Source organism: Peromyscus californicus, unplaced genomic scaffold (genome assembly GCF_007827085.1).
Source record: "Peromyscus californicus insignis strain IS unplaced genomic scaffold, ASM782708v3 Scaffold_2__1_contigs__length_46816999, whole genome shotgun sequence".
Lineage (NCBI taxonomy): Eukaryota > Metazoa > Chordata > Mammalia > Rodentia > Cricetidae > Peromyscus > Peromyscus californicus.
In genome coordinates this window covers 10579571-10606045 of record NW_026294540.1, presented here as the reverse complement: position 1 = coordinate 10606045, position 26475 = coordinate 10579571, and the positions used below count along the sequence as shown (strand labels likewise).

The window sequence follows — 26475 nt, the reverse complement described above, 5'->3', positions numbered from 1 at the left end:
CCGGAACCAGCCACTGCCCCTTGCCCATGACGTGATCGCTTTGGTTGGAATGTGTCCCCTAGAAGATGCATCGGGGTCTGGCCTTGGGCACCCTGGGAGGTGACTGTGCTGGAAAAGAGTGGTTGAAAGAACCGGGTCACACTGGAGCGAGGCGGACTAGTGTCAGGCACAGGCACAGCACCATGTGGAGATGGAGACAGGGCCTGAGGAGGTGAGTCTAACAACCATCCACACCAAGCATCACCGGCTGTGGTCAGCAAATGGGAGGGAGGCACCAGTCACACTTCACCCCACACTATCTGGGTGTTGGGCCCTGGAACTGCCAGGGAGTCCGCTTGTGTTGTCTAAGCTTCGGGGTGTGGGAAATAAGGCCACGGCCCTGGGCTAGTCACTGCCTTAGCGGAGTCATGCCCCATCTTGGAAAGGCTACAGGACTTAGAGCAAGCTATGAAGGCGGCACCCAGTGGCCACTCAAGACAAACAGAATCTGGAAGGACGGCTTGGGGACAGGTGGGGTGGGGTGGGAGAGGAGGCATTAAAGAGTCGTGTGGGCTCACAGAGAGGGAAGGTCTCCACGCTTTGTTCTCTGCAGTCTTGAGAAGAGCCAGGTGCAGCCCCCCCACCCCCAAACACTTTTTTTAAGTTTAATTTAGAAGCCTCTTCCGACTGCCAGCAGAACCCCTGCCATTTTTTCCCAGGCAGATATAAAAATGCATCTGGCCCCCGAGCCGAAATGGCTCATTCGGAGCTCCGAAGCGCGGGTGCTCAGCTGGCAAGGCAGGGAGACGGTGGGACTGGGGGAGTCAGCTCCTCAAGACGGAGAGAGGAACTGGTAGGGAGTCTGGTGAGGGTCCCCGAGGAGCTGCATCCTGGGGACATGGCAGTCTGGGACAGCCAAGGCTGCATCTGGTGACTACTCCGCCCGCACTTACAAAGCAGAAAGAGATCCTGGCGGGGAGGCCCAGGCGGGCTGCCCTACCCCAGCCGTCAGTTTCTTCCTCAATTTTTTTGCAATCTATTTCTGCTTTCTTGTGCCTCAGAAGGCCTGGCGATGTTTCACTGTAGGAGTTGCTAATAGCCTCTCCCTGGTTCTCCCTCTCTGTACCCCTCGGGCACTTTATTAGCTCATCAGAAGGGCTTTCGGTACTCAGAGGTGTGGGGGCTGTGGGGGCTGTGGCTCTGCAGCTAGGCTACCTCAGTTCAAATCCCTGCTCTACCACTTCCAAGCTGTGTGATGCTGGCCAAGCTGCTTAAGGCCTCTGCATCCAGGTCTCATCACATCTGGATGAAGCAGCAGCAAAGCCAGGGTGGGGGGTGGGGTGGGTGTGGGGAGGTCCAGGGAACTGTCGGTTCGACCTGTGCTGTAACCAGGAACAGCAGCGCCCACATGCAAAAGCTCTTGTTTTTTCTGGAACACAGTATGGGGTTCTCTAAAAACAGCAGAGCCTTCCCAGCCCTGACTGCTGAGGGATGATAGTGACCAGGTCACACTCCATGTGCCCACTTTCTGAGCTGAGTGTGGTGTTCTCAAACTTTCCTCATGACCGGAGTGACAGGAGGCTAAAGCCAGCCTTGGGGAGCGCAGAGCACAGGCTTCATGGTCAGGCTTCATGGAGAGTGAGGGAGGCCTGTCTGCCTGAGGTTACTTAGGGAGGGAGGGAGGGAGGGAGGGAGGGAGGGCAGGCCCACTTTTGAGGGGCTTTTGGGCTGGAGCGAGGACACATCCGAGATGCATCGAAGATCCTAGGCACTTGAGCGGGAAGAACGCAGCTGCCTTAGCTTCTCCCCATACCGAGCCCCAGAGAAACCACCTCGCCATCTTCCCAGAGAGGTTACACTCAGGGAGCTCGCCTTTGCCAAAACAGCCCGGGGGCTTGTCCCTTGTGGAGCATGTAGTCCTGTGGCTGCTTTCTGTCATCATGGAGACCAACAGTCTTCTTGGTGTGGCCCAGGGCTTCCCACTTCAACAAGAGGTAACTGAGGGTCTGCTGTGTGTGTTCCATCTCCTCACACTGAAGCAGCGGCCTAGTCCGGGAAGGCTCTGCCACCCTGTGCCCTACACACCCTGAACCTCGGAGGAAAGGTGCCCTATCCCTTCCTTAGTTGGGACACTGCTCTCAGTAAACCAGAGTCCCCTTCCCTGAGGATCTTGAGAACATGCCTCCACCCTGGGTGGATGGTCAGCAGGGCTTTGCCTTAAACATCCCATCAGCTTTTCAACCCTGTGTTTCAGAACACAAAGACACAGTGAAAGCACAGCTAAGGTCACCACACACCTGATGGTGACATGGACTTGGCCTGGCTCTGCACCTAGCACTCATGGCTTTGGGTCCCCGCTGAATGGACATAGTCACCCACCTGCTGGCACAGGAGAGACATGTCAACCTTCACCTTGGCCTGCTGGGAAGCCCTATGGCCCAGAGTACAACTCAAGCGACTGACTCAGGGTTGATACAGGGAATACCAAGGAAGAGCCACACCCTGCCACTTCCTGGTGGCTATCACCGGCTACCCTGAGCTCCATCCTGGGCACCTTGGGAGCCTCTTCCCTGGCCACAGCCAGCACTGTCTCCCTATCTACAGAGGGGAAGCAGATGGGAGGCTTGCTGGGAGATGAGAGGAGGGAGGTGGGACTCCTTCCCACCCCAACCTCCAGACAACAGCATGGGCCTCACCTGTGACATGATGTTTCCCCCACCATCTGATCCTGGGGAGATCACTGTTCACGGTGACTCCTCAGTTCCTGGGGTGTAAATGTCTTTACCTGAACCACTCTGGGGCGGACCTGCCCTGGCTGGACCCCAACTCCCACTGGTGGGGCTCTGTCTCAGGCAGCTCCTTTTGAAAGTTGTGAGCATCTACTCCAGGCCCAGGTTACCACCCTCCATATCTCTGGTTCGGATGCCCTGTGACTGAAGCCTCAGCCCCCAGGTCCAAGGCCACGGCCTCCTGCTTCCTTGTCCTGATCCTACCTGGAAGTCAGTCTGCTCTGGCAAAGTGGGGAACCAATACAGGTTGCAATGAGGCTGGACCTGGTGGCCACCTTTTAAGACCATGGAAGGTTCTGGAATGCTGCTAGTGCAGTGTTGGGTCCGACTTTTATGCAGTTTCCCTGAAGACAAAATTTCTCCCAGGAACCAAAACCATTTTGTGCCCTTGGCAGGACTCTAGCCCCATGTAGTTACAGAGGTCTGGCTGATGCCCAGCTGTGGGCAGAGGCTAGGATGGACCTGACATTAGATGTCAGCAGTCTCCTGGCCCTGTCCCCCTGGCTCCTTGGGTACCATCCCTGGCAGAGCCAGAGGGCTGCAGACGCTAAAGGCATCCAAACACTGACACCACCAACCTGCCCTAAACTTCTGTGCCAAAACCTGAAGGGGAAGGGGAAGAGGTGGCAAAAAATGGCCATGTGCGTGCAGGTGCCCAGCCACTGAGCATAGGGGGTAGAGGAGCCAAGTCCTATCAGGCTTGGAAGACACACTGGGCAGTCTGCCTCTCATGGTGCTTTGCATTGCCTCCTAGTGGCCTGTACAATGGGTCAGCATACCTTGCCAGCAGCCAGCAGCTTCTGGCCTGCCCACAAGTTGCCTCTTAGGTAGGAGTGTGTCCTAGCTCTTTGTGTGATATGGCGTGACTTCCACAGTCCATTCTGAGAAGTGACACTGTCTTAGTCACTGTTCTGTTGCTGTGAAGAGACACCATGACCAAGGCAACTCTTATAAAAGAAAGCATTTAACTGGGGGCTTGCTTAGTTTCAGAGGCTTAGACCATTATCATTGTGGTGGGGAGCACGGTGTTGGAGCAGCAGCTGAGAGCTACATCCTGATGCGCGCGCACACACACACACACACACACACACACACACACACACACACACACTGTGAATGTGTGTGTGGCATGGGCTTTTGAAACCTCAAGGCCCACACCCAGTGACACAATTCCTCCAGCAAGGCCACACCTCCCAATCCTTTTAATCCTTTCAAACAGTCCCACTCCCGGGAACCTATAGGGACCATCCTTATTCAAACCACCAGACACTGAGGAGTGGAGGGCGACCGTCCACGACTAACAGCCACCAGCCCACTTGTAGACTGCACCTGACTCTATGGGACAGAGAGATGCACCCCTAGTCATTCCATCAGCTCAATCCAGTCAACTTGACCCCTGAGGACACTGCCCTGGCTCAAATGACAAACGCTATAGTGGAGTGGGGTGAAGCAGGGGGGGCTTCACTGTCTCCGCAGGTCTAAAGCACCTCGGAAGGGCAGGTGGGTAAGAGGTGACAGGCGGTGCTGACCGGGCTGGGCCCTGCACTGTCCAGTAACCTGCTGTAAGCCCTGCTGTTTCACTTTCTTAATTCAGTGTGACGACCCGTGAACTCTAGGGGCAGCCGGTGACCTAAGCAAGGCAGTGGCTGCTCCTTGGCCCCGTGCATGCCTCGTGGCTGGGTTTCTACCTTCCCCTGACTCACACTGTATCTGACAGTTCTGAAAGCCAAGTCTTTGCCTGGGTCTACAAGATGTCCGGCAGGTCTCGGTCCCCACAGAGGTCCGCAGGGCTGCAGTTGGCAGCATGGCAGCGTGATCCCGCTTATGCTTCGGCGGTGAACTGGGCAGCACCTGACTGTAGGGTCTTAGCTCATATGTGCTGGCTGAGCCCGAGGCCTTGCCTTGAAATGCAAGCTTGGCTAGAGTATGTACTCTTGCACGGTGGTGACAGAAGCCTGGCAAAGTAGCACCATTCAAATGCCAGTGTGATCTTGCACACAACATGAACACACATGCAAACAGGAAAGGGGGATGGAACCCCGACGCCTGCGTTAGTTAGCTCTGGCAGACACAGAACAACTGGTCAATGCAGGTTTCAATGCGGTGGGAACCTTGGGGCCCAGAGGACTCAGCTGCCTCCCCGTCCCCCAGCACACGCACCACACCATCTGTTCTCTCAATGCTCTGCCACTCCCGGAGGGCAATGTCACCAGCTCCTGCCGTGGGGCAGGGTCACCTAGGCTCAGGGACCCACATGGGGAACAGGAAGGCAGCTTTGACGTCATGGGCCACTCTGATCCTATTTGGCATTGCTCGGTTGGAACAGGAGTGTTTCCTTGGGGGTCATCCCCGGCACACCCCGCTGTCCTGACACCTCGTTCTTCCCCTTGCACACCATCACGCAGCTGTGTGTTAAGCACATGTGACTGAAGCTCTGTCCTGCTGCTCATCACCACTCCCACCACCCCACATCTCACCAAAGGGCCTGCCGCCACCACATGGCATCACCAGCCAGCGTGAGCTCAGGCCATGCATCCTGTCGCTCGCTCCCTGGGCGTCCACCCACCATGGTGGAGAAGTGGGAAAGAGGAAGGAGACGCATGTGGCCCTACAATTAAAGCGGCGGTTGTTTATCACAGCAGAGCTCTGCCTGCCAACGCCAGCCGCCATCGCATCTCCGGCTGCCGGCTCCCCCCGAGTGTTTATTTAAGCCAACACATTGCTCTGCTAATTGGATAACATTCTATGTGAAAATAGGTCTTTTAAAACAACAGTGTCGGTGGCTAAAACAGCTGCAACCACAAAAGTACAAAGGAGCGTGGCTCGGGAGGGAGAATTAAAGGCACCTCGTGTGGGGAACAGTTAATATTCTGGGTTCTGGGGGTCTGTCTGCTCCTCCTCTCCTTCCCCTCCCTTCCTCCAGGGCCAGCCTGGGCTATGTAAGAAGAGGAAGGTGGGGCCTGAATGGAAAGGAAACCCAGTGCCTATTGGTGGCTGTCTAACCAATGCGGACCAAATCCACCTGCCTAGGACTCCCCACTGCCTGTCCAGGTGGGAGGGCCGCACCACGAGCTGGGGGAGGGGGAGCTGGGGGGAGCCCAGCAGCGCAGAAGGCAGAGGCTCTTCAGAGGCTCTGTGTGTCTACCCAGAGAGCCCTTTCCAGGGTGAGGTGCTGAAGCTGGGTAGCAGGGATGCATGGGAGGGGCGGGGTTAGAGGAAGGATAGCACTTTGGTAAACCAATGCCTAACAGGAGGGAGGAGCCTGGCTGTGTAACACTGAGCTGTTTCCCCACCTGTCAAACAATCCACCAATACCCAGGGGGCACTCCAAAGATGGGGTGTCAGAAGGGCTTTATCATCCGAGGTACCAGAGGCCCACAGAAGGGTGTGGGAGTGGTGACAGGCAGGTAGGATGTGTGCCAGGCTGACTCCCTGCCCCATGGCTCCCCTCTTTGGCAGGGCTAGGTTCCCTGAGAAACGTGGAGGTTGAGATAACCTTCAGCAGGACCAGCAATTACTACCTAGAACACGGGCCTGATCGAATGTCCTAGACAGGGAGAATTCGCCTGCATGTCGAGCCTTTTCCTGTGAGCAGGCAAGGCTCAGGTCACCAGTGCCTGTGACTGGGCAGGTACCCCAGGCCTCCCCCATTTGCCTGAGCAAGTCAGTATCAACCAGGGGCGGGCCCTGGGGCTGTGCAGATGTGCAAGGTCAGGAGAGGGAGGTTCTGTGCTAATCTCCGCCCGATGGGGTGCACTGGGCTGGGGCAGGCGATGGGCCTGTGCTAGACACGTCTCTTGTACGGGTGGTGCCCTCCTCAGGAGCCCCTGCCTATCACTGTTGGGTGCCTGGTTCCTCTGGGTTCTGCCATGTGGCCTTCACGGAGCCTCCTGCTGGGTCTGCTCTCCAGCACTGCTGTGTACTTGATTCAGAAGGGGTCTGATGGGTCCCTGAGAATGTGAGGAATGAGGGAAGGCCTGGAGACAGATCCAAACTCCTCATTCCAGGATAAGGAGTGGGCACTTGTTCAGGGCTCGGCAGGCCTCTGTGGACCTCCATGGGGTGTGGCCAGGGCAAGAGCCTGATACCAGGAGCTGAGATGTGGTGGGGTAGGGGGAAGTGGAGGCTGGTTGCCTACCCCTCCAGGCAGGCTTGAGTCTCTCTGGGCCTTCCGGCCTCACAATCCTCCATTTAGCAATGAATGCAGCAGCCTCCTGCCTCAGCCCTAGTGGCTGTCACTCCCAGCTCTCTTCCCTTCCGGTTTTCCTTCTATGTCTGAGGATGGCCTGAGGAGGCCTCCTAGTGTACAAGGTTGCAGACCCAGTGACAAGCTGCTGTTCTGCATGGAGAAGGGTCCAATCCAGGTAGGAGAAGGCATTCCACACGGCCTTCTCTAAAACATCCCGTGCAAAATGGAGGCTCGGGGGAACATGTTCCAAGAGGTAGGGGCCCGACAGGCCCCTTCCAGCTCAGATGGGTTCCACTCTTTCTCCACTGTGGAGTAATCCCCATCCCCAAGCCGTATTTAGTGAATGATTCCATGTTCAGGGTGTGGCCACACTGTGTGCCAGGAGCACGCAGTTATGGCGGGTGACAAGGATGCAGACAGACCGAGGTGATCAGGGAGAGAGACGCAGCTCCCCTGGAAAAGAGAGCAAGGGACTATTGTGGGAGAAGGACTGTAGGCCGGTGCCACTGTCATCAAGATGACCTGACTGGGGACAAAAGGGTGCGAGTCCTGGCACAGAGGGCAGGGCAGGGGGATGGCAGCAAGGACGGAGAGGCCCGAAATAGCCCCGCTGAGGGGAGGGCACAGACGGTCTCCAGGGCTGTGGGTGGAGCCCTCGGTGTCCTCGGCTGCCCTTTCTCTTCCAGGAGCCAAGGATGGAAAGGGAAGGAGGGAGAAGCTTCCACCTCACTGCTGAGGGGCTGACTTGGGATTAGGAGTGACATCGATCGGGCCTGGGTGCCGTGTGGGCCACTGCAGTGGGTAGCCATTTGGGTGTAGCGTGCCCTGGGCCCCGGGGACTCAGGACTGTGCTGTAGTACAGAAGTGGGGGTGTGGACATCTACCCCCTGCCTGTCCCTTGAGGCTATGTGCCAGGTCAGCTGTGACGCTGACCTTGGGCAGGGCAGTCACTGGGTAGAAGAAGGGCTTCTGGTTAAGGGGCCGGCACCGAACCCCCACTTGTCACAGCACCCCCCCCCCCCACACACACACACAAGGGCAGCACAGGGAGCTGGCAGGGCCAGGCCCTGGTCTCAGAGCATCACCCCAGCAGCCCTGTCAGAAGTGAGAGGTGCAGGGAGGGTGAGTCACTTTTCCAAGGTCACACCGAGGGGAAGAAGAAGGCACGCTGGCTTCACAGATGGCGAGCCAAGCTGGGGGTGAAAGACCTCTTTCAGGGGCAGAAAGGGAAGCCCAGAGTTCAGGATGCAGTGCACACGATGTCTGCTGATGTATGCATGCATACTGCTGCTCTGCTGACCAGACATCACCGGTGTGCACAGACCCGAGGGACGGGTGACTCAGGGCCCCCGGGTTACGGCAATGAGAACCAAGTGGTTCTGAACATTTGCCATGGGCTAGCGAGCCGGCCTCATAGGTCCATCTGTCACAACCTGGAGCAGGGGGTACCACCATCAACCCATTTCACAGACAAGGAAACCAAGGCACAAGGCAAGGCCAGGGAAGGCCAAACTGCCTTCAGTGACAGGGTTTCTCTGGTTGCCAAGACCTAGAGCTTGCAGTGTGTTGTCCCTTCTGTCACTGATGGAGGTGACAGGGTAGGGTTGCCAGCTGAGAGGACAAATGTCTAGGCAGTGAAGCAGGCACTTGGAGTGGGGTCACAGAGATGCGGGCGGCTGCCATGCCCTGGGGACTGGTACCCTGTGCCTGTGGGATGCCCAGGCTGTCTCCGCAGTGGTTATATCCTATGCCATCCCTGCTGTTCCATGCTGCTCCCCACCCCTGTGGCCTCTTGTAACACCACAGTTGGCGCTCAGAGCCACTCTGCTCTTCGGCAGGACGGCCCTTGCGGTGGAGGGGCCCTGACCATTTGGGAATCGTCCCGAATGCTGTTTTCCACTGAGGAAAGCAGAGGCGATGGAAGGCCACGGCTGCCCGGGCAGCGCTCAGCATGGGGTACAGGATGGCCCAGCAGCCCTGTCCTGTACAACCCGGCCTTTCGGAGCTTGAGGCCCTGAGAGTGTTTCCCAGACGTTGGCAGGATGACAGCCTGGCTGCTATCCTGGGCCCGAAGTCAAAGCACTGCTGTGCTTCAAAGCCTGGGTGGGGAGAGGGGAGAGTGGTGGTGGTGGCGGCAGCGGCGGCGGCAGTTACAAGGGTATGGCAAGATGGCTCAATGGGTAAGGGTGCTTGCCTGATGACCTGAGTTCAATCCCCAGTACTTATGGGTAGGAGAGACCCAATTCCTGCAAGTTGTCCTCTGATCTCCACATCTGCACGCGCATGCGCACACTCATGCACACGTACCAAACACATATATAACAAATAAGCAAAACTAAGCGCAACCCCCAAGGCTGTGCTGCCCTCTGCACAACTAGGGATATATCTGCACACGTGCATGTGTGCTGCAGGAGCGGCCCGTGATGTCATAGCTTAGAATGGAGCCGGCCACAACTGGAGGGCTGAGGAGGGATCCAGGTCCCATGCCACACACTGTTTTCTGGACACCCTTTCCAGTCCTGCCCAGTCTGTTTTAAACAGTGCTGTCTACCACGCTCAGCCCCAGGGTCTTTCCCCTGCCATAGAGCAGCCTGAGAAATAGGTCAACCTCGGCTCCTGTGTGTGCATGATGGACACACCAGCACATACTACCCGGCCCTCCAAACCCCAGACCCAGTGCTCTTCCTCCAAGGATCCTGGGTAGTCAGGGGAAGAGTCGGCAGCGTGAGGCAGCGACACTCTTCCCTGGCTCAGAGGCTCAGTGCTTCTCGGGGACAGGACTCACCTTTGCGTCCTGCTTGGTGACGAAGTCCACAAAGCCGAAGCCCCTGTGTGCGCCTGTCCCCGTCATCTTCTTTGGCAGGCGCACGGTCTTCAGTTCCCCAAAGGTGCTAGAGACAAAAGGCCGACATCAGAGACTGAGGCCTGCCAGGGAGGCAGGGGTTCTGGACTGAGACTCAGGAGCCAATCCCTGCAGGTTACCAGAGATCGCTGGTTTCAGGAACTCCCACCGCCCAGGCACACTCATGTGGCTTCCCACTTCCCCACCGCCAGCCCTCACTCCGCAGGCGTGGCTTCCTTCTCCCTGCCGGCCACCAAGTGGGGGAGGGAGGGTACCATCAGGCTGGAAAATTTTTGGTGCCTCTCCTGCCACCTGGGGGACACCTGGACACCTGTCCTTTCCCCATGGGATGAGTCTTGCACACACTGTGCCAGGCCAGGAAGGCCCCAGCCATGGCAAGGGACTTGTGCTTGAGAGTCAAGGCTCAGGACGCCGGTGGGTTCCCCCGACCTTTCCCAGGTAGCCTCCACACCTGGAGACAGGTGTGTGCCACGCCTAAGCTCACCGACCCCAAGCCACGGAATCCTTTCTGTCAACCTAGGATTGAGGTCTGGAGATGTCTGAGGGCTCAGCGCTCGGAAGACACGCAGTTCCTTCTAGCCCCATGCCCTCCACAAACGTCCCTTCTGATACCTGCTAAAGCCAGTCAGGCAGCGTTCTGGAGCAGACTGACCAGGGAACTGTGGCCTGGGCCACCCTTGGGGTGGCCCCTCTCCTTTCCACCAAACTAACCTTTGAAAGACTCTAGGACAAAAAGAATGGGCTTCCTCGGGGTCCCCCGGCCGCACACCCCAGCCCCAACCCCTTTGTAATGTCCATTTATCAAATATGTACGAGCGCACTGCCACTGATAAATATTTAATGTGCTCGGCATCTGAAGAGAGGTGTTATTTTTATTTGAAAATCTACACTCTCTGGTGGCTGCTAGGCCCACACATCCACACGCCATAGTCTGGGATGCTCCAGGCCAAGGACCGATTGGGTAAAGAACACAGCGCGGGCCGAAAGCACTCGCCAAATGATATAAGTTAAATCTGAGGCGTTAACCCGCAGCCCTGACAGCATGAGCTGGCATCTGCTGGCCCCATTTCTGAAGGCAGGATGGTGTGTAAATGCAGCATTATGAAGCCTCAAAATGAATCGGCACGTCCAGCTCTCCCCGGCAGCCCCCCCCACCCCCACCCCTGCGCAGGCCGCTGGGAATGAAGCTGGGGACAAGGCCAGCCTCCCCAGGATGGGAAGGCGGCAGAGGGGAGCCTGGCCAGATTCTTTGCTGAGAGGGAGCTTTCAGCTGATTTAGAGGGGGTCCTGAGTCTGAGCAGGTCAGGCGAGAAGCCTGGAGAGCCGAGAGAGGCGTGCAGCCGGCAAATCCTGCTTTATTCTGCCACCTAAAGGCCTACACATCCCATGACATGGCCTTTGGTCCCTCAACCAGTCCCAGTGCGTCTGTGGGGCTGCCTGGGATAAGGAGAGCCAGGATGCACAGGCTTGCTCCCAGGCTGGTCCACAGAAATGGCTCATCGGTCACCCATCCTCTGGGTCACTGTTGCTGGCAATGACACCTCTGGGGACATTGAGGGCCCAGGTCCCAGGGCTTTATACCCAATGTAAGAAGGCTAGAAAGTGTGGGGCAACTAGGCCAGTTGTCTGACAGATGACAGTGGAGGATGCCCACACCTGGCTCTCCAGCACACCTGTTAGCCACCGTCACAATGCCGCCACCCACTGTGTCCCAGCCAGTCCCTGTGGGGGGGGGGGGTGTGCGCGTGGGAGAGGGGGGCTGTGTTACTTCAACGGTGGAAGAAACCACACTGATCACGCTTGTGGCTGTGCCTGCAGCCTGGAGCCCTATGCTTGCCCTGCACAGGTGCTGCTGGAGTGTCTTCCAGAACGAGCCAACACCAGGAGACAGCCTGGAGAGGTGGGGCGGCTAGGAAGGAGCCATGGAGTTCATCACCTCAAGTCTTGACACCCTAGTTTACAAACCAACAGAGTTCAGGAGAAGCAGCCTGGTTCTGGGGCGGGGGTGGGGGGAGACACACAGCAGGGGGTGAGCTCCCTGGCTCTGCCACAGGATAGTTCAAGCCTGTCCTGTCCCCCCAGGATCATGGGGGAGAGGTGGGGAGGATCATGTGCACCTCCTTTCTGTCTGTCTGCTCCACGTCAGGGGGATGGGGAAGGGAGACAGAGGAGGGGGTACTGTTGAGGCTAATCCCTCCCCTCTGCAGCGTGCTGTGAGCCGTGGATGCTTGGTGCATGGTAAGCAGCTGAGGGGCCGGAGGAAGCAAGGAAAATAATTAAAAGGTGGAGAAAGAAGCTGGTGAGGAGGAGGAAGGGGATGAGCTGCTGTGGTCTGAGGACGTGCATCTGAGAGTGTGGTGAGGGAGCCATGACAATTTGGAGCCACTGTGGAACTGGGGTGGGTGGGGCTGGGAGCTGGGAGCCTTTGAGGGTGTCCAAAACGCTGGCTTGGGGTTTCTAGACCGCCAACTGAATGGCCAAGGGAACATGTGCCTGAAGACCCCAGGAGCTTCAGGAAAATGGCTCCCATGGAAAGCGACTTCTAAGAAAAGGGCAAGAGAGCCAGGCCGAAGAGGAGCTGGAGAGTCAGGGCTAGATCTTCCGAAGAACTTCCCAGTATCTGTGGACATTTCTAGAAATGTCCAGGGGAGGCTTCAGGACACTGTCATTGCTGCCAACACCCCAGCTACAAAGGAGGGTCTACCAGCTACCTGCCAGGCCTCTGAGACCTGCCACTCCCAGATGTAACAATGCTGGGGTCGATACCGTCCCCACTTCTGGTTGACAGATGAGAAAACCAAGGCGCAGAGGGCAGAAGTGACTCGGGTCCGAGGTGAGCTCCTGCCCTTGGTGCTGAGGGAGAGGGCGGGCAAGAGACTGGCTCAGGGTGCTTGTGTGATGTGGGAATGTGGGAGGCCAACACCAAGGGCTGCAGAGAGATGGCTGAAGAGAATTAAAGAGAAAAGAGACGTTGGGGGAGGGAAAAAAAATCAATGAGGTACCTTTCGTTCCAAGGAGATAAGCGACATATAAATGCCAGCCATTATGAAGGTTCTTATCTGCTGGCCAGGTCTGTGAGGCCAGTTTTTAAAAGAGGCCTTTGAAGGGACTTCCACGTGAACCCTGTCTCCTGGGCGCCAAGGCCATGGTCAGTGGGGAGAGGCTGGGCAGGGCCACCAGGGGCCAGGGAGGGAGAGAGGGAGACTGCAGCACCCAGGGACTCATCCCCAGCCCAGCACACTGGGGGGACGGAGCTGCGCACGCTCCCCACTGTGTAGATAATAGAAACCACAAAATAGCAATTACTGTATCAGAAGCTGTGAATAAAGAGGCCAGAGCGGGCTTTTAAACACAGCCCTCCTCCCCTCCCCCACACGCTCACACTTCCCTAACAAACTCACACCTCACTTTTCCAATTATTTCATTCACCCTGGGTTCACCAATTACTCCTGCACTGCGGCCCCACCCCCTCTGCCATGCTGCCACCACCAGGATTGGTGGCCGGTCTGTGGGTTTTCAATGACAACTGGAGTCTGCTGTGGGTGGTTCTGATTTCTTCAGGTGTGTGGGGTGGGAGCAGGCACCCATGGGCCAATTATATCTGGTTAGGTGTGCAAGGCATGCTTGCATACACAGGCCGAGGTATGTGCCCCCTCCCTGTGTGTCCCCTCCCCATACAGGCTGCACCCCCTTCCCCCAGACTCAGCTTGCATAATCCTAGCCAAGAAGATGGGCTCAGGGGGAAGGAACAGGTAGCGAAGGTGAGGAAAGGACCCTGTATAGATGGTGAGCTGAGTGACAGCCGCTCTAGAGCCTGGCGTGGATGAGTGGGTAGGCTGGGATGTGGGCCTCCCTGTGGGCATGCTGCCACAAAGGAGTGGTTGGGGTGCATCCTGATCCCAACTGTTCCTGGGGTCCAAATCCTCATGCTTCTTGGAGCCCAGACTCCCCAGCTGAGTGTGGAGTCAGGCGGGAAGTTCACTGGTAGCTCAAGGCATTGCCGGGGAAGAGTCTGCCGCCACCCGAGGGACCCAGAGAGTAAGTAGCACTGCAGTACGAGCAGGCGTCCTCTTGCCATGAAGACGTCCTTCAAATACGTCCCCAGTACTATCATGTCACACACACAGCAGCAAGCGGTGACCAGCACATTCAGCCCTTTGTGCTTCGCAGTGTGCGGGGCAGCCTGGGCTATGGACTCACATGGTCCCCAAGAGCAAGGCACTGCCGTTTCTGCTTTACAGAGGGAGGAGACCCAGGCTGGTCACCTGGGAGGTCTTGGTCCTCTTAGGTGACAAGGAACAGAGCTGGGTTCATGATTGTGCATCTGGTCCCTAGACCTGCAGCTTGGCTAACGGTGTCCATGGCCGAACCCAGGGTGAGCATCCAAAGAGCCACTTTTGCTGGGGTGCACGGAACCCCAGCCTCCAGGATGGTATGTCTACCCTACCTTGTCTGATCTCTAACCTTGCAAATAAGCTGAAGGCCATGCACACTCCACAGCAGATTTGGGGGCCACATCTGCCATCTCATGTCTGTGTGCCAGACCCACAGCCTCAATGCTGACCTTCACCTCCCTTGTCATCCAATCAGCTCATTCCCTGCCCCTTCTCACCTGTTAACAGTGGTTTTCCCTCTGAGTCTGCACCAACCCCAGGACCTTTGTACCAGCTGGCCCTGTTACTTAAAACCCCCCTGACCCGGATGTCTCCTCCTTCTACCTTACCTCTCTACTATCTTCTCAGTTCAAATTCTGCCCCTGCCCCAATGCCCCCTCTACCCTGCTAGCCACTATGAAGACGGATCAGTATCTGAATAGCCGATCTACCTCCTTCTTCTTAGCTAGAAATAGAAAGCACACTCCGACATGGCAGGGTCATGTCACTCAGCTGAGTCCACGGAGCTGTGCCCAAGCCCGAGGAACACCTCCGCCTCTCTCTCGTGGCCGAGTCAACACTGCACGTTCTGAGTGTCAAGCACAGCCCTACCCACTGTCCACTTAGACAGTCACACGTGCAGGCAGAACACCGAGTCTTAGGACGATGCCCTTGGTGTAAGGCGACTCAAAAGTTATCACAAAGACTCACCTCTACTCTCTGAATCCAGCGACAAAGTCTCAGCAGGAGAGAGGGGCCTGCCCCACACTTGTTATGGAGCTGTCCCCAGACAATGACCTTCCCAACTATTTCCCGGTTAGCTGGGAAGAGAAGAGGCGGTCCCTCCCAAGATGACGTGGGTTGGGTGTGACACCTCAGTGGGACGCATCCACTCCCACAGAACCACGGCCAAGCCAGTGTGGACGAGCGAGTGTGCGCATGCGCATGGCCCGCTCCGCCGAAGCGATGGCGCAGGGTTGGTTAATGGAATCTTTCCCTCTTTGTCCTCGCGCTGACTCTTTAAAGAGTGCCTTTTACACGGAGCCCTTCCAATTACCCGGCGCTTCGGCCTGGTGAGAGCCGATGTAAAAAGGTTACCCCATCGCCATCAGCCAACACTCCCTTTCATTTTTGTCTCTTGAAGGCTGAAAAATGGCCTGGTTTCCAGGCAAGCGAGAGGAGCGGAGGGCAGCGTTTAGCGTCTCTCAATAGCCTTTCACAGGGCCCTTGCCAGGCAGGTGCGGCCTCTGTATTTTCTAGATGAGAGATCCAGGGCTGAGTGGTTAAACGGAGCCTCTGAATCTAAGCTGGGGCTGAGTTCCAGGTGGAGCTCAGGGTCTCTCCTGAGCAGCTCCACGGAGGGGCCACTGGAAGGTGGCCCTTGGCCTGATCGCACCTCCAGGGGTGACTGTGGGTAAGTCACTGCCTGGTCACGCCCAAATTCATGACTCCCAGGCCAGGCAGATGTTGGAGTGGGACAAATTCACTAGGAGTCCTGAGTGAGGAGCAGCTGGTGGCCAAAGGTCCATCCCCACCAGGTCACTGAGCGAGCGGCCCCCACATTCCCTGAGACTCTCAGAGGTATGAGTCCCTCACCATCTTTCTGAACCAGCCATGGGGGTGTCACCAAGCTTCTGAATGAATGGGAGCTTGTGCATGTCCAAGGCCACTGGTTCACCAGGGCAGGCAGGGTCCACTTAGCCCAGCCTTGGCCTCCAGGTGGACACTTGGACTACAGGCTGGCCATGCTTCCTTCTAGAAAAGGAAGCCGGCGACTCAGAGTCTGAGAGATTTAAATGATGTCAACAAAGCCAAAATGCCATTAGCAGAGAGAGCATCGCTAGGTACCTCAGATGCCAGCACTGTCTCCAAGTTTGAGTGCCTCTGGCTGAGAAAATGCAGCCCACCCACTACTTCCCATGTCAGGCTACACCCTGAACTAACATTTTCACGGCTGTTCTCTTCTTACTTTTGTTCCTTTTTGATCTGATTCGGTCCAAAGCATCCTGAAGGGCTGGCCCACCTCCCGAAGAAAGGTTCCCACCCGTCCCCGTCACCTGAGTCTGGGCCTTCATGGCCTTACAGGAGTTCACGTTTATACAAGAGAGGTTCTTGGGAACTCCACGTTCCATGAGGGCACACAGGGTCTGCCCCAGCTGCAGATCCACCTGTAGCCGGTCCATTCAGTGAGTTGCCCTCACCACCCTTCAGGCTTCAGAGCTAATGTGGCATTCTCGGGGAATCCTACGGAGCCCTTGGGTTTGGGTCCTGTGGGCCTCACATGCACCCGGCCAACACCTCCCTGTGCTCTCTCAGTAGGCTGAGCTCTGCTTTAACCCCCGCCAGGTGCTGCAGGAAGTTTGTGGTTTGCAGTCTTTGCTCTCTTGGGTGAAGAGGACTTGAGTTTGGATCCCACAACCCAAAGAAAAGCTGGCATAGAGGCATGCTTCTGTAATCCGAGCCTGTGGGGCGGAGACCCTGGACTCACTGACCAGCCCCCTTGGAGAGCCTCATGGAAAAGTGAGAGACTGTGTCTAAAAAATAAGGTGGAGAGCAACCGAGGAGACTCTGGAGGTTAACCTCTGCCTACCACACATGCTCAGACGTGTGTGCGCGTGCGCACATACAAACTAGGAACATTCAAAGGGCACAGGAACGAATTCCTTCTCTGACTATACCACCAGGTATGTTATGAGCCACAGAGGCCACAGAGTGTACCCTGGGTATTGCCACATGAAGTCCTTGAGGGCACCGAGAGGCAGAACACAGGGCCTTCTAATTGTTTAATAGATCTGCCAAAGCACACAGGACTATCAGGTGGGGAGGCAGGGCTCACATGGAGGCCCTGCACGACTCACTTGCTGTGCACACATCAGAGAGAGAGAGAGAGAGGTCAAAAGCAAGGCCCTTGTCAGCCAGTGCTGTTCTAAGCGCTCCTGCAGGGACTGAGTCAGGATTGGCAGAGTGTGGCCACTGTCTCCGCGGCAGGCCCTGCCGGTGCCTTTAACACAGGGACACGAAAAGTGTGTCCGGAGGGTGAACGGATGTGGTGCTTCTCAAACTCATGTGGCCACCAAGCCCTGTTTGGTTTTTTCCCTTTGCCCAAATGGAAAAACAAAACAAAACAAACCTCGTGGGATGTGGAAGTGCATCCCCACAATCCCAGATACACAGGAAGCTAAGCAGGAGGAGGCTAGGCTGGGCTACTGGGTTTAAAGCCAGCTAAGCGTAACCTAGTGAAACCATGCATGAGAAGTGATAAGAAGGCTGGGCATACAGCATCTGAGCGCCTGCACAGCCTGTGTGAGGCCTTAGGTTCCAATCCCTGGTACCTCTGGGCAATCACCACTAGCGTGTCTCAGGACACAGGAGCCGCAGACCCCGGGCAGCTGTGGTGGATGAGAGAGGGCCTCTGCCCATCAGCTCAGGCACAGATGGGACCGGGGGAGGCTTGATCCTGATAACCAGGTGACCACTCTGAACCTCCAGGGACTACACAGCGGGTCACTCGGCAGCGGGTCCAGTTCTGATGTGGGAAGCACCTACGCCTCAGGGGGAGATCTGGAATCAGGTGCCAGCCCTGCACCCGCCACCACACCCACCGTCACATTTCTGAGGCTCAGTCCATCACCACACCTCACAGGGCTGTCAAATCCATGGCCGTGTCGGGAACTGAGCAAGTGAGAGCTGTGGTTACTGCCACCCACGTCTGTGCTGGCACCAAGCAAGTGAGGCCTCCCTGGGGACCAAGTGCGCCCAAGAGAGCTGAGACAGCAGGCGGGGCTCAGTCACTCCTCACACCTTCAAACACGCAGGTCTCCATCTTAGCATAGGTCTCACCAACGTTAAAAGACACTGTGAACAAGTGTCACCAAGAAGGTGGCCCAGCACCTCCGCTTTCCCTGGGCCGGATGAGCCCATCTGGAGAGCAGGTCCCTCTTCTAGGGAGAGAGATGGAGAGGAGCCCCCTCTGGTCCAGGGTGCACACTCAGCCAGCCCTGCCCTCCACCCGGCGCAGTAATGGAGCACACCGGCCCTCTCCCCTCTGGTCTTCAACTGCCTGGAGAACAGCTAATCCCATTACGAGAAAATAAAGTGGATAATTTAGGTTAATGAAATCGTTACAAGCATGCAGCGGCCAGAGGTGGACGCCCAGAGCCAGTTCAACACCCTCCGTTGTCATTATCCTCAAGACAGGAAGGGACAGAAAGGGAGGACAGACGTTTAAAGAGACAGCGAGGAAAAAAAGACCTGGCCTTTCTTACTGGCTGAAACCAACAAGGCTTTTTTTTTCTCTGTTCTTTCTACCCCAACAAGGACACCTCAGAGGTCCAGGCATTGTTTATGACTGTGCAGGATGACCTGCTCTGCCAGCTCTCATCCTGCTCTTTTAGAAAGACCCCCAAGGATGAATGCTGGGCTCCAGGGCACACCACTGCTGGATTCAGAACCTCCACCTCGCACTAAACTGTCCCTGGGGGCTCGTGAGGAGCGGGATCTCCAGGCTTCCCTGGGAGCCATGGTGGGGAGTGGGAAGAGGGGAAGATGGGCTGAATAGGGGCTGGGACCCACAAGGTAAACCCAGGGCACTGAGCAGGAAGACGATCCTGCCACTGGCCCACAGCTGCTCTGACGGGCTCACCAAAGCTTGGGTGTAGCCACCACACCTGCCGGCCCCTAGCCATACCAATTAAGACTGTTCATGCATAGTTCTGCTGTTCACACTGCTTGGACCAGGTCACAGTGGGCTTTGGCTGGCCACTCCATCTGAGCGTCCGCACCTCCATCAGTCCCCACCTTCTGCCCCGTCTCTCTGCCAGGCCCCGTCAGTCACTTTGAGGATCCACTCTGACACTCAAAACATAATGATGGTTGTACGCCACCAACCACAGCACTGCGAAGCTGCTTCTCACAGGCCCTACACTCTTCTCCAGAACTGGTCACTGCCTACCCTAATGTCTCAAGTTAAGGGAAAAGAGCCTTTGGGCAACCTGGATCCTGACCAGGGATGGAGGCCAGGAGGACGGGAAGGGAAAGGAGAGAGGCAGGTCTTCCTGGGCAGGTGGAAGGTGCCTCACTGAGAGTGACAGCCAGGTCCCCTCCGTCACCCAACACGTGACAGTGAGGCAGGAGCCAGGGCATGGAAGAGGCGTTTGGCTACTTGGTGCTGCCTTCTCTGCAGGGGTACAAAGTGATGTACCCCAAGACTCAGAAAGGTCTCTAGGGCTTCCTGACATTGTCTCTAGGAAATAGACTCTCACGGTGGCAGGAAGCCCCCCTGTGTGATGCAGGGAAGCAGAACCTCTAGGAACACTCACAATGAGTGTGAGTCAGGCCAAGAGGGAAGGAAGGACAGTCACTTGCTGTCACTGTGGTCCAACTCCCACGGTGGCACAGGATGGCAGCCTTCTTTCATGTAGAACCCAGAGACTCCAGACGGAAGGACAGATGCCCAGTCAGACCCTCCCACCCTCCTTCCTTTTTCCAGAGTGGCTGACAAGGGCACAGGGTTAACAGTGGCGGATTCCAAAAGGCTTTAGGAAGTGACAGCTGGCAGCCGCCGTTACAGTGGGGTGCACACACATTCTCTAGAAAGGTCAGACTGTAACTGGCTTTGGCGTTGTGACTACTCAGCTCTCCCTGTACCTGGAAAGCAGCCAGCACTGTAAGTATACAGACATGGGTGACTGCTGATAAAACTTTATTAAAATACTGGAAAAACATGGCATGGGGGGGGGCTCTGTGGCACAGGGATGGTAGCTCCCCTGCGCTGTACAACCTGGAAGTTCCAGGGACATGCAGAAAAGGGCAGGGGGTGGAGTTCAGGACAGTCTCTACCAAAGGCTGAGATTTTCAGAATCTCAGAGGGTGGCAGGCACTTCGAAGGAAACTTCTCCCCTAGAGTCTTGAGCGACAAGCTGGGCTGGGCATGCCTGCTCTCAGCAGGGGGGCTGGTCCCTGGAGCCCTGAGCAGCCAGCTTCGCATTCATCCGGAGACTTTCTGAGCAAACATATGACCTTTCACCCTGGTCAATAGGCAGCTAAGGGAGCAGACTGCAGGGTGGGCTACCACCCCAGGGTGGCCTCCATGAACACATGCAAGGGGCTGGCATCTGCTGACCGCCTGGACCGGTTCTCTTCCTCCATGTTCTGACTATAATCTAGGAAGTCTCCCTTCTACCCATCTATGCTGTGCCTCCCTGCTGACGCCCGGATGGTGCCAAAGGCAGGGGCACCTTCTGGAGAAAGCATGTGCTGACAGCCGAGTAAGCCACACATTCGCATATGCATGGCTCTCCCTGGCTTCTCTGCTCCCTGTTCCCCCATCATGACCAGGTCCTAATAGGGGAGTTAGCCCCTCCCATCAGGGCCAGAGTGACCCTCTGGGGCAGCACAGTGACACTGCCTGGGGCTTGCTGTGAAGTCTCTGACTTCCTACTTTGCTTTACCAACCGCCCCCTCCCCAACTCTAGACATAGTTGCAACATTCTGCTCCTGAGTGTCTAGCTGGCCACCGGACCCTGGGAAGCCAGCTGGTGAACAGAGGAAGAAGTGGAAGAGGCAGTCAGTGGAGTGAACAGCTCTGGGAGACAGTCTGAAGAGCTCTGGCCTTCTAGATGCTTCTTCTGACAACTGACAAATGCTCCAGAACCCCCACCCCCATGGCACAGGAGGGCTTCAGAATCCCCACCCCCACAGCACTGGAAGGCCCCTGAACCCCCACCCCCATGGCACAGGAGGGCTTCAGAACCCCCACCCCCATGGCACTGGAAGGCCCCTGAACCCTCATCCCCAAGGCATAGGAGGGCTTCAGAACCCCTACCCCCATGGCACAGGAGGGCTTCAGAACCCCCACACCCACAGCACTGGAAGGCTTCCAAAGTCCACCCAGCCCAGCTCAGGGTTGTAAGGAAGCCTTTAGGAAGTCCTGGGGATGCCAGGTTGGCGGCTGGGAGGTAGCCACCTTTCCAAACCAATAGGGTACAGCCTGTAGTGTGCCACTTCAGCATTTGAGACAGCTAAGCCGAGGTCGGGGAGGAGATGCTTTGCAGAAACTGACAGAGGCAATGTCTGGAGAGCAAGCCGGAAAGAAAGCCTCAGAGGCTTCCCAGGGGCGAGGGAGCTGGATGGCGGGCGGGCGGGCGGGCGGGCGGGCGAGCAGCAGTGATTCATGCCATCACGCCTGCCAGCCACAGGGGAGGGCAACTCACCCAGCCTGGGACAACTGTTATTTTTAAAAGTCTGGGAAAGAAAACAGTAATAAACAACCGCGTGCACGCCGGCTAGTGAGTTTTGAGAGAAGGGGAGAGCGGGAGATGAATCTGCGAGCCGCACCATTTATTTGGGGCCAAACAAACCAACACAGGACTCCATTCAGTTCCGTAGGGGAAGCGGTAGGGGCAACTGCGTGGTCCATCAGTGGCTGAGAACCAAGGACTGGGACAGAGACAGGCCCACAGAGGGCTGCCTTCCAGCAGGTGGGTCCAAGGAGCTAAAGGAGGTAATGTTAAAAAAAAAAAAAAAAAAAAATCCAACTAGGGCCAGGTGGGATTTAGAGTGTGGGAAGGAAACTCAGGGTCCTGAGGCGGAAGTGAGGGGGGGATCAGCAGAGGAGGGGGAGGGCCCTGTGGCATTAGTGCAAGCAGCGCTCTTCACAGAGGTGGCAAGGAGGGAGCCAGCCGAGGCCATGGCTGTGGAGAGGCACAGGAACAGGCTGGGCTGTGCGTGTGTGCCTCGCCCCCTACACCGCCACTCCGTTAGGAAGAAGGCAAAGTGTGGCCACAGCTTTTCCCAAGGCACAGCTGGGGACTAGATTCTGCCGGCAGGTCTGCTGCGGTGACAGGCGCTTTAGGGTGGCAGTGGGGGTGTTGCCAGGGGGACATAATCTATGCTTTCCTCACCCTCATGGGGCAGGATGGACGATCATTAAAACCAGACTTGGTTTCTCTGGCTGGATTGGAGTCCCCCGTGAAACAGGAGTTCTGTCTGGACCAGATGTGGTGATGGCGACTCCTGTGGAGAGTAGCTACTTCAAGAGCAGCTTTCAATCCATGCTCAGGAGGGTCTGGGGTGGGGGCCCAGGTGGAGGGTGGGGGTAGGGGGCTGCCTCTACACAAGAGCTACCCTACCCCGACTCTGCCCCGGCCTCCCATCTACGCTAACTATTCAATGCAATAATCTATCTGCTGTGTGTTGGCCCACAGTGCACAGACGGTTAAGTGGAAGTGAACGAATAAATGAAGGAATGGGTGAATGAAGAGCTCTCCCTAGCTGGGAATGGTGGCCCATGCCTACAATCCTAGCAAGTGGGAGGCTGAGACCTGGGATACTTAGTGAGACCGTCTCCAACAAAACAAAACGACACAATTCTCAAAGGTTATGTTCTTGGAACCAGTGACAGGTACTGAGGTAACGGGGTAGAGACCAGAAACCCACTCTGCAGCGTAAGGAAGGAGGAGGCACCGGTCCCACCCACCTGCACAGTGAAACTGGGCCCTAAACCACAGTGACAGTCCAGGCGCCCCTCCCCCACCCGCTTCAGCTTTCCAACTCAGGGCATGGAGGCCAGGGCTGGTGAGATGGTTCAGTGGTTAAAAGGGGAGAGTGCTTGCCACGCAAACCTGACCAGCCAAGTTCAATCGCTGGAACCCATGGTGGAAGCAGAGAATCAACTCCTGAGGGTGGTCCTCCCTCTCTCTCTCTCTCTCTCTCTCTCTCTCTCTCTCTCTCTCTCTCACCCACACACACACACACACACACACACACACACACACACTGTGCTCCATGGTACACTGAGGAGATCTGCTCTTCCTGTGCCTCAAGTCCTCCCATCCCCGAGGGTAGAAGTCAGATGAACCACGGGACCAGGTCTGACCTACGACATATGAGCATGAGCCTGGCCAGAGCCCCGTGGTGCTCCCCTCCTTGTTGGGGTGAAACCTGAGGCTGAGTGTCTGTGTGGAGCCTACCAGTGACCTCAGTGGACCTCCACACCTGTGGCTGGACCACAGAGGCCATTAGGCCACACAGGCTGGCTGGAACAGTGGCTGTGACCAGCCCAGGAGGAGAGTCTCGGAAGCTGGGTGCCAGGAAGGTGGCCAGGGGCCTCAGGAGGCACAGGGCAGAGCAGAAGCAGCCTGTTTCTACTGTCCTTCTGTGCCTAGACAGTGGCTCTCATTTTAAATGATCGAGAAAGCAGGAAAAGCAGGGTCAGCAAGCTGTGGTCCACAGGCCAAATGTGACCTTCGGAGGACACTCCGATTACACTGGAGACGAGACACGCAGTGCATGTGACAGGGATTACATGACCCCCAACGCTAAAACTTTCCTCTGGGTCCTAACGGTGCAGGCCAGCACCCCTGCCTCACCCGGAGGCACGGTGCAGCCAGGTCTCCCTGAGGCCCAGGTGTCTCCCCGTCTCCTCCTTCCTGGAGTCATTTGTTTTCCTTAATCAGGTACTTATGAGGCCTGATGAGAGGCCAGGGAAGACCCAGTCAACCTGTAATTAGGGAGGTTTGCAGCAAGCCTCATTAGGCCTCCCAACCTTGCCTCCCAGATTCACCTGAGGGGCCTTAATGAGAATGTTTCCGGGGGTACTGCTGAGAGGGCTAAACCAGCATCGTCCCCAGGGGACCCCGGCCCGGCTTTGCTCTGCGGTGACCAGAAGCAAGGGGAGGGTGTCCCTATTCCCCAACACATGCAGACACAGAGATGGAAGGCAGGCACAGTGGCACAGGACCACCCTCCATGTGGACCATCAGGTGATGCAGCTACGTGGAAAGAAAAGAGCTAAGTGCTGGAGAACTTCAGACACACAAAAAAAAAATAAAACAAAACAACCCAACAATAAAAAAGCAAAAAACGGAAGTGAAGGGGGAGCTGGGGGCGCGGCTTAGTGGCAGAGTGTTTGCCTGGTACTCAGGGGCTCTGGGCCCATCTCCAGCACCACCGAAACCAGGAAGAGTTATTTGTACTTGAAAAGCAGTAAGAACGCACTCGTGGCGGAGATCTCAACAGACAGTCAGAAAGACGGATGGCTCAGTCCCTGGCCCCCGTCAGAGTAAGTGCCATGGGAACATCTTCCAGGTGGCTCCAGGTTCTCTGGGGGTCACAGGATCTGGGCCAGAACCACTTGAGCCATGTCCCCTGGCATTTCGCCAGCCTGGTCTTTGCAAGTGTAGGGCAACACCACTCACTCTCAGGGAGGCGTCACCTGGCCACCAAGCCACACTTCAAGGCACCCCCTCAGCAGCAGCCTGCAGACCCTGGCTGCTTTGGGAAGCCAACTGATCTACTGTCTAGCTTCTTACCTGCATGCCAGCTCTGACTGTAGGGTCTCACTGTCCCGCTGAGGTCCCCACAACCCCACTGCATGCCAGCTCTGTGACCACAGGGTCTCACTGTCCCGCTGAGGTCCCCAGTCCCACCACATGCCAGCTCTGTGACCACAGGGTCTCACTGTCCCCCTGAGGTCCCCAGTCCCACCACATGCCAGCTCTGTGACCACAGGGTCTCACTGTCCCCCTGAGGTCCCCACAACCCCACTGCATGCCAGCTCTGTGACCACAGGATCTCACTGTCCCACTGAGGTCCCCAGTCCCACCACATGCCAGTTCTGTGACCACAGGGTCTCGCTGTCCTGCTGAGGTCCCCACAGCCGCACCACACTCCAGCTCTGACTATAGGGTCTCACTGTCCCAACCAGCACTGAGGTCTTCCACAGCCCCGCCACATGCTGAGTCACTCAAAAAACAAATAGATAAAAATCAGGAAAGATTGGGCCCCCCCTTCCACCTTGCTCATAAAAACATGACAGCCACAAACATCACTAACGTTACTCAGTCTGTAGGCACCAGTGAGCATTTGGTGGTCTATATACATGAGCACCCCATATACTGTAAAGGCCCCACATCCTGCCCAACTTATCTCACACACACACACACACACACACACACACACACATACACACACACGGCTTGTCCCGACAGGGTGCTGATCTAATGGGTTTGTGGGGGCAGGAAGGGGCTGGGAGCTCTTGTCCTGCCCTCCCACCCCGCCTGCCCCACAGATAATGACTTCTCTTCACCAAGTTTCTTGCAGCTGTGGCTGCAGAGACAAGTGGCAGAAGCTGAGATGGGGACAGTTGCCATGATACGCACTGTGGTAATTTAGCCTCAGAGCTTTGGCTCCTGTGGAATAATTTAACGATCTGGTGGGGAGAGAGGGAGGGAGGGAGGGAGGACAGGAGTCATGTGGCTTCACATCCCCACCTCCAAAAATTAATCTACGTTCTCAGAGTCAGTGGAGGTGCATGACCAGGGAGAAGAATGAGAACGTTTTCCACCAGGATCCTGAGAGGTGTGTGTGGGTGCCCTCCTCATCACTTTTGTGGGAAACAACAGGTGAATTAGAAAAACTGTGGAGACTACATCTTCCTCGCCCTGGGTCTGTTCCTTCCCATCCAGAGCCTGGAATGTCTTTTCCTAAAGGGACAGTTGGCAGGAGCCTCTGGCTGTCCCCCGTTCTCCCCTGGGAGACACACCTTTGGGTGTGCCTGCGAGGCTGTCTCCAGAGAGGTGTGACTGAGGTGGGAAGACCCACCCTGGATGTGGGCGGCACCGTCCCTGAGAGCTGGGGTCCCGGACTGAATAGAAAGGGGAAGAGGAGAAAGGGAGCTGGGTCCTGGAACTTCCCTTTCTCTGCTTCTAGATGCTCTAGCCCATTGCAACCCACTGCAACTTCTTACGGGCAAACAGGTCCTTCCTTTACAAATGACCCTTTCTCAGGCATGTGGTCTCAGCTCCAGAGAAAGCTAACTGATACAGTGGGAAAGACAGTCCATAGTCCCTGGAGAACGCTGGCCCCAGAGATTGCCTAGAGGCCCCCAGGCCACCCAAGTGAGCTCACGGTAGCAGAATGTGGACCGGATGCGGTGGGGGCCTGGGGGTGGGGATGGCCAGGATGGGTAGGGGGGTGAGGAAGGGACCCTGTCCAGCACAGGCAGGGAGGGCCAGAACCAGCCAGCCGAGCTGTCAAGGAGGACGAGGAAGGCCCCAGTATTGGATGCAGGGATGAGAACTGCCTTCCATCGCCAGTCTCTATCCACAGAGCCTGCCACATTCCAGAACGAGGAAGCTGAGGTTCGGGGCACACACCCACCCACCCAAGGTCAAAACTGTGGTCAGAGACAGAGCTGGTATCCCAAATAGTCTGACCCCGTTTCCAGGTCTTCAAACACACACACACACACACACACACACACACACACACACACACACACAC

At 56.7% G+C, this 26475-nt stretch overlaps 1 protein-coding gene across 5 annotated transcripts in view; it reads right to left on the bottom strand.

Moving 5' to 3' along the window:
* Rbm19 (RNA binding motif protein 19) overlaps window positions 1-26475 on the bottom strand; it is a 216391-nt gene that overhangs the window by 140943 nt on the left and 48973 nt on the right. For all 5 annotated transcript variants that reach the window (XR_008222017.1, XM_052755199.1, XM_052755201.1 and 2 more), the window contains exon 22: window positions 9743-9848. Coding sequence is in view for 4 of the 5 variants with exons in the window: in XM_052755199.1 (XP_052611159.1) it covers window positions 9743-9848 (106 nt within the window). In the remaining variant the exon portion in view is untranslated. The remainder of the gene's footprint in view (window positions 1-9742; window positions 9849-26475) is intronic.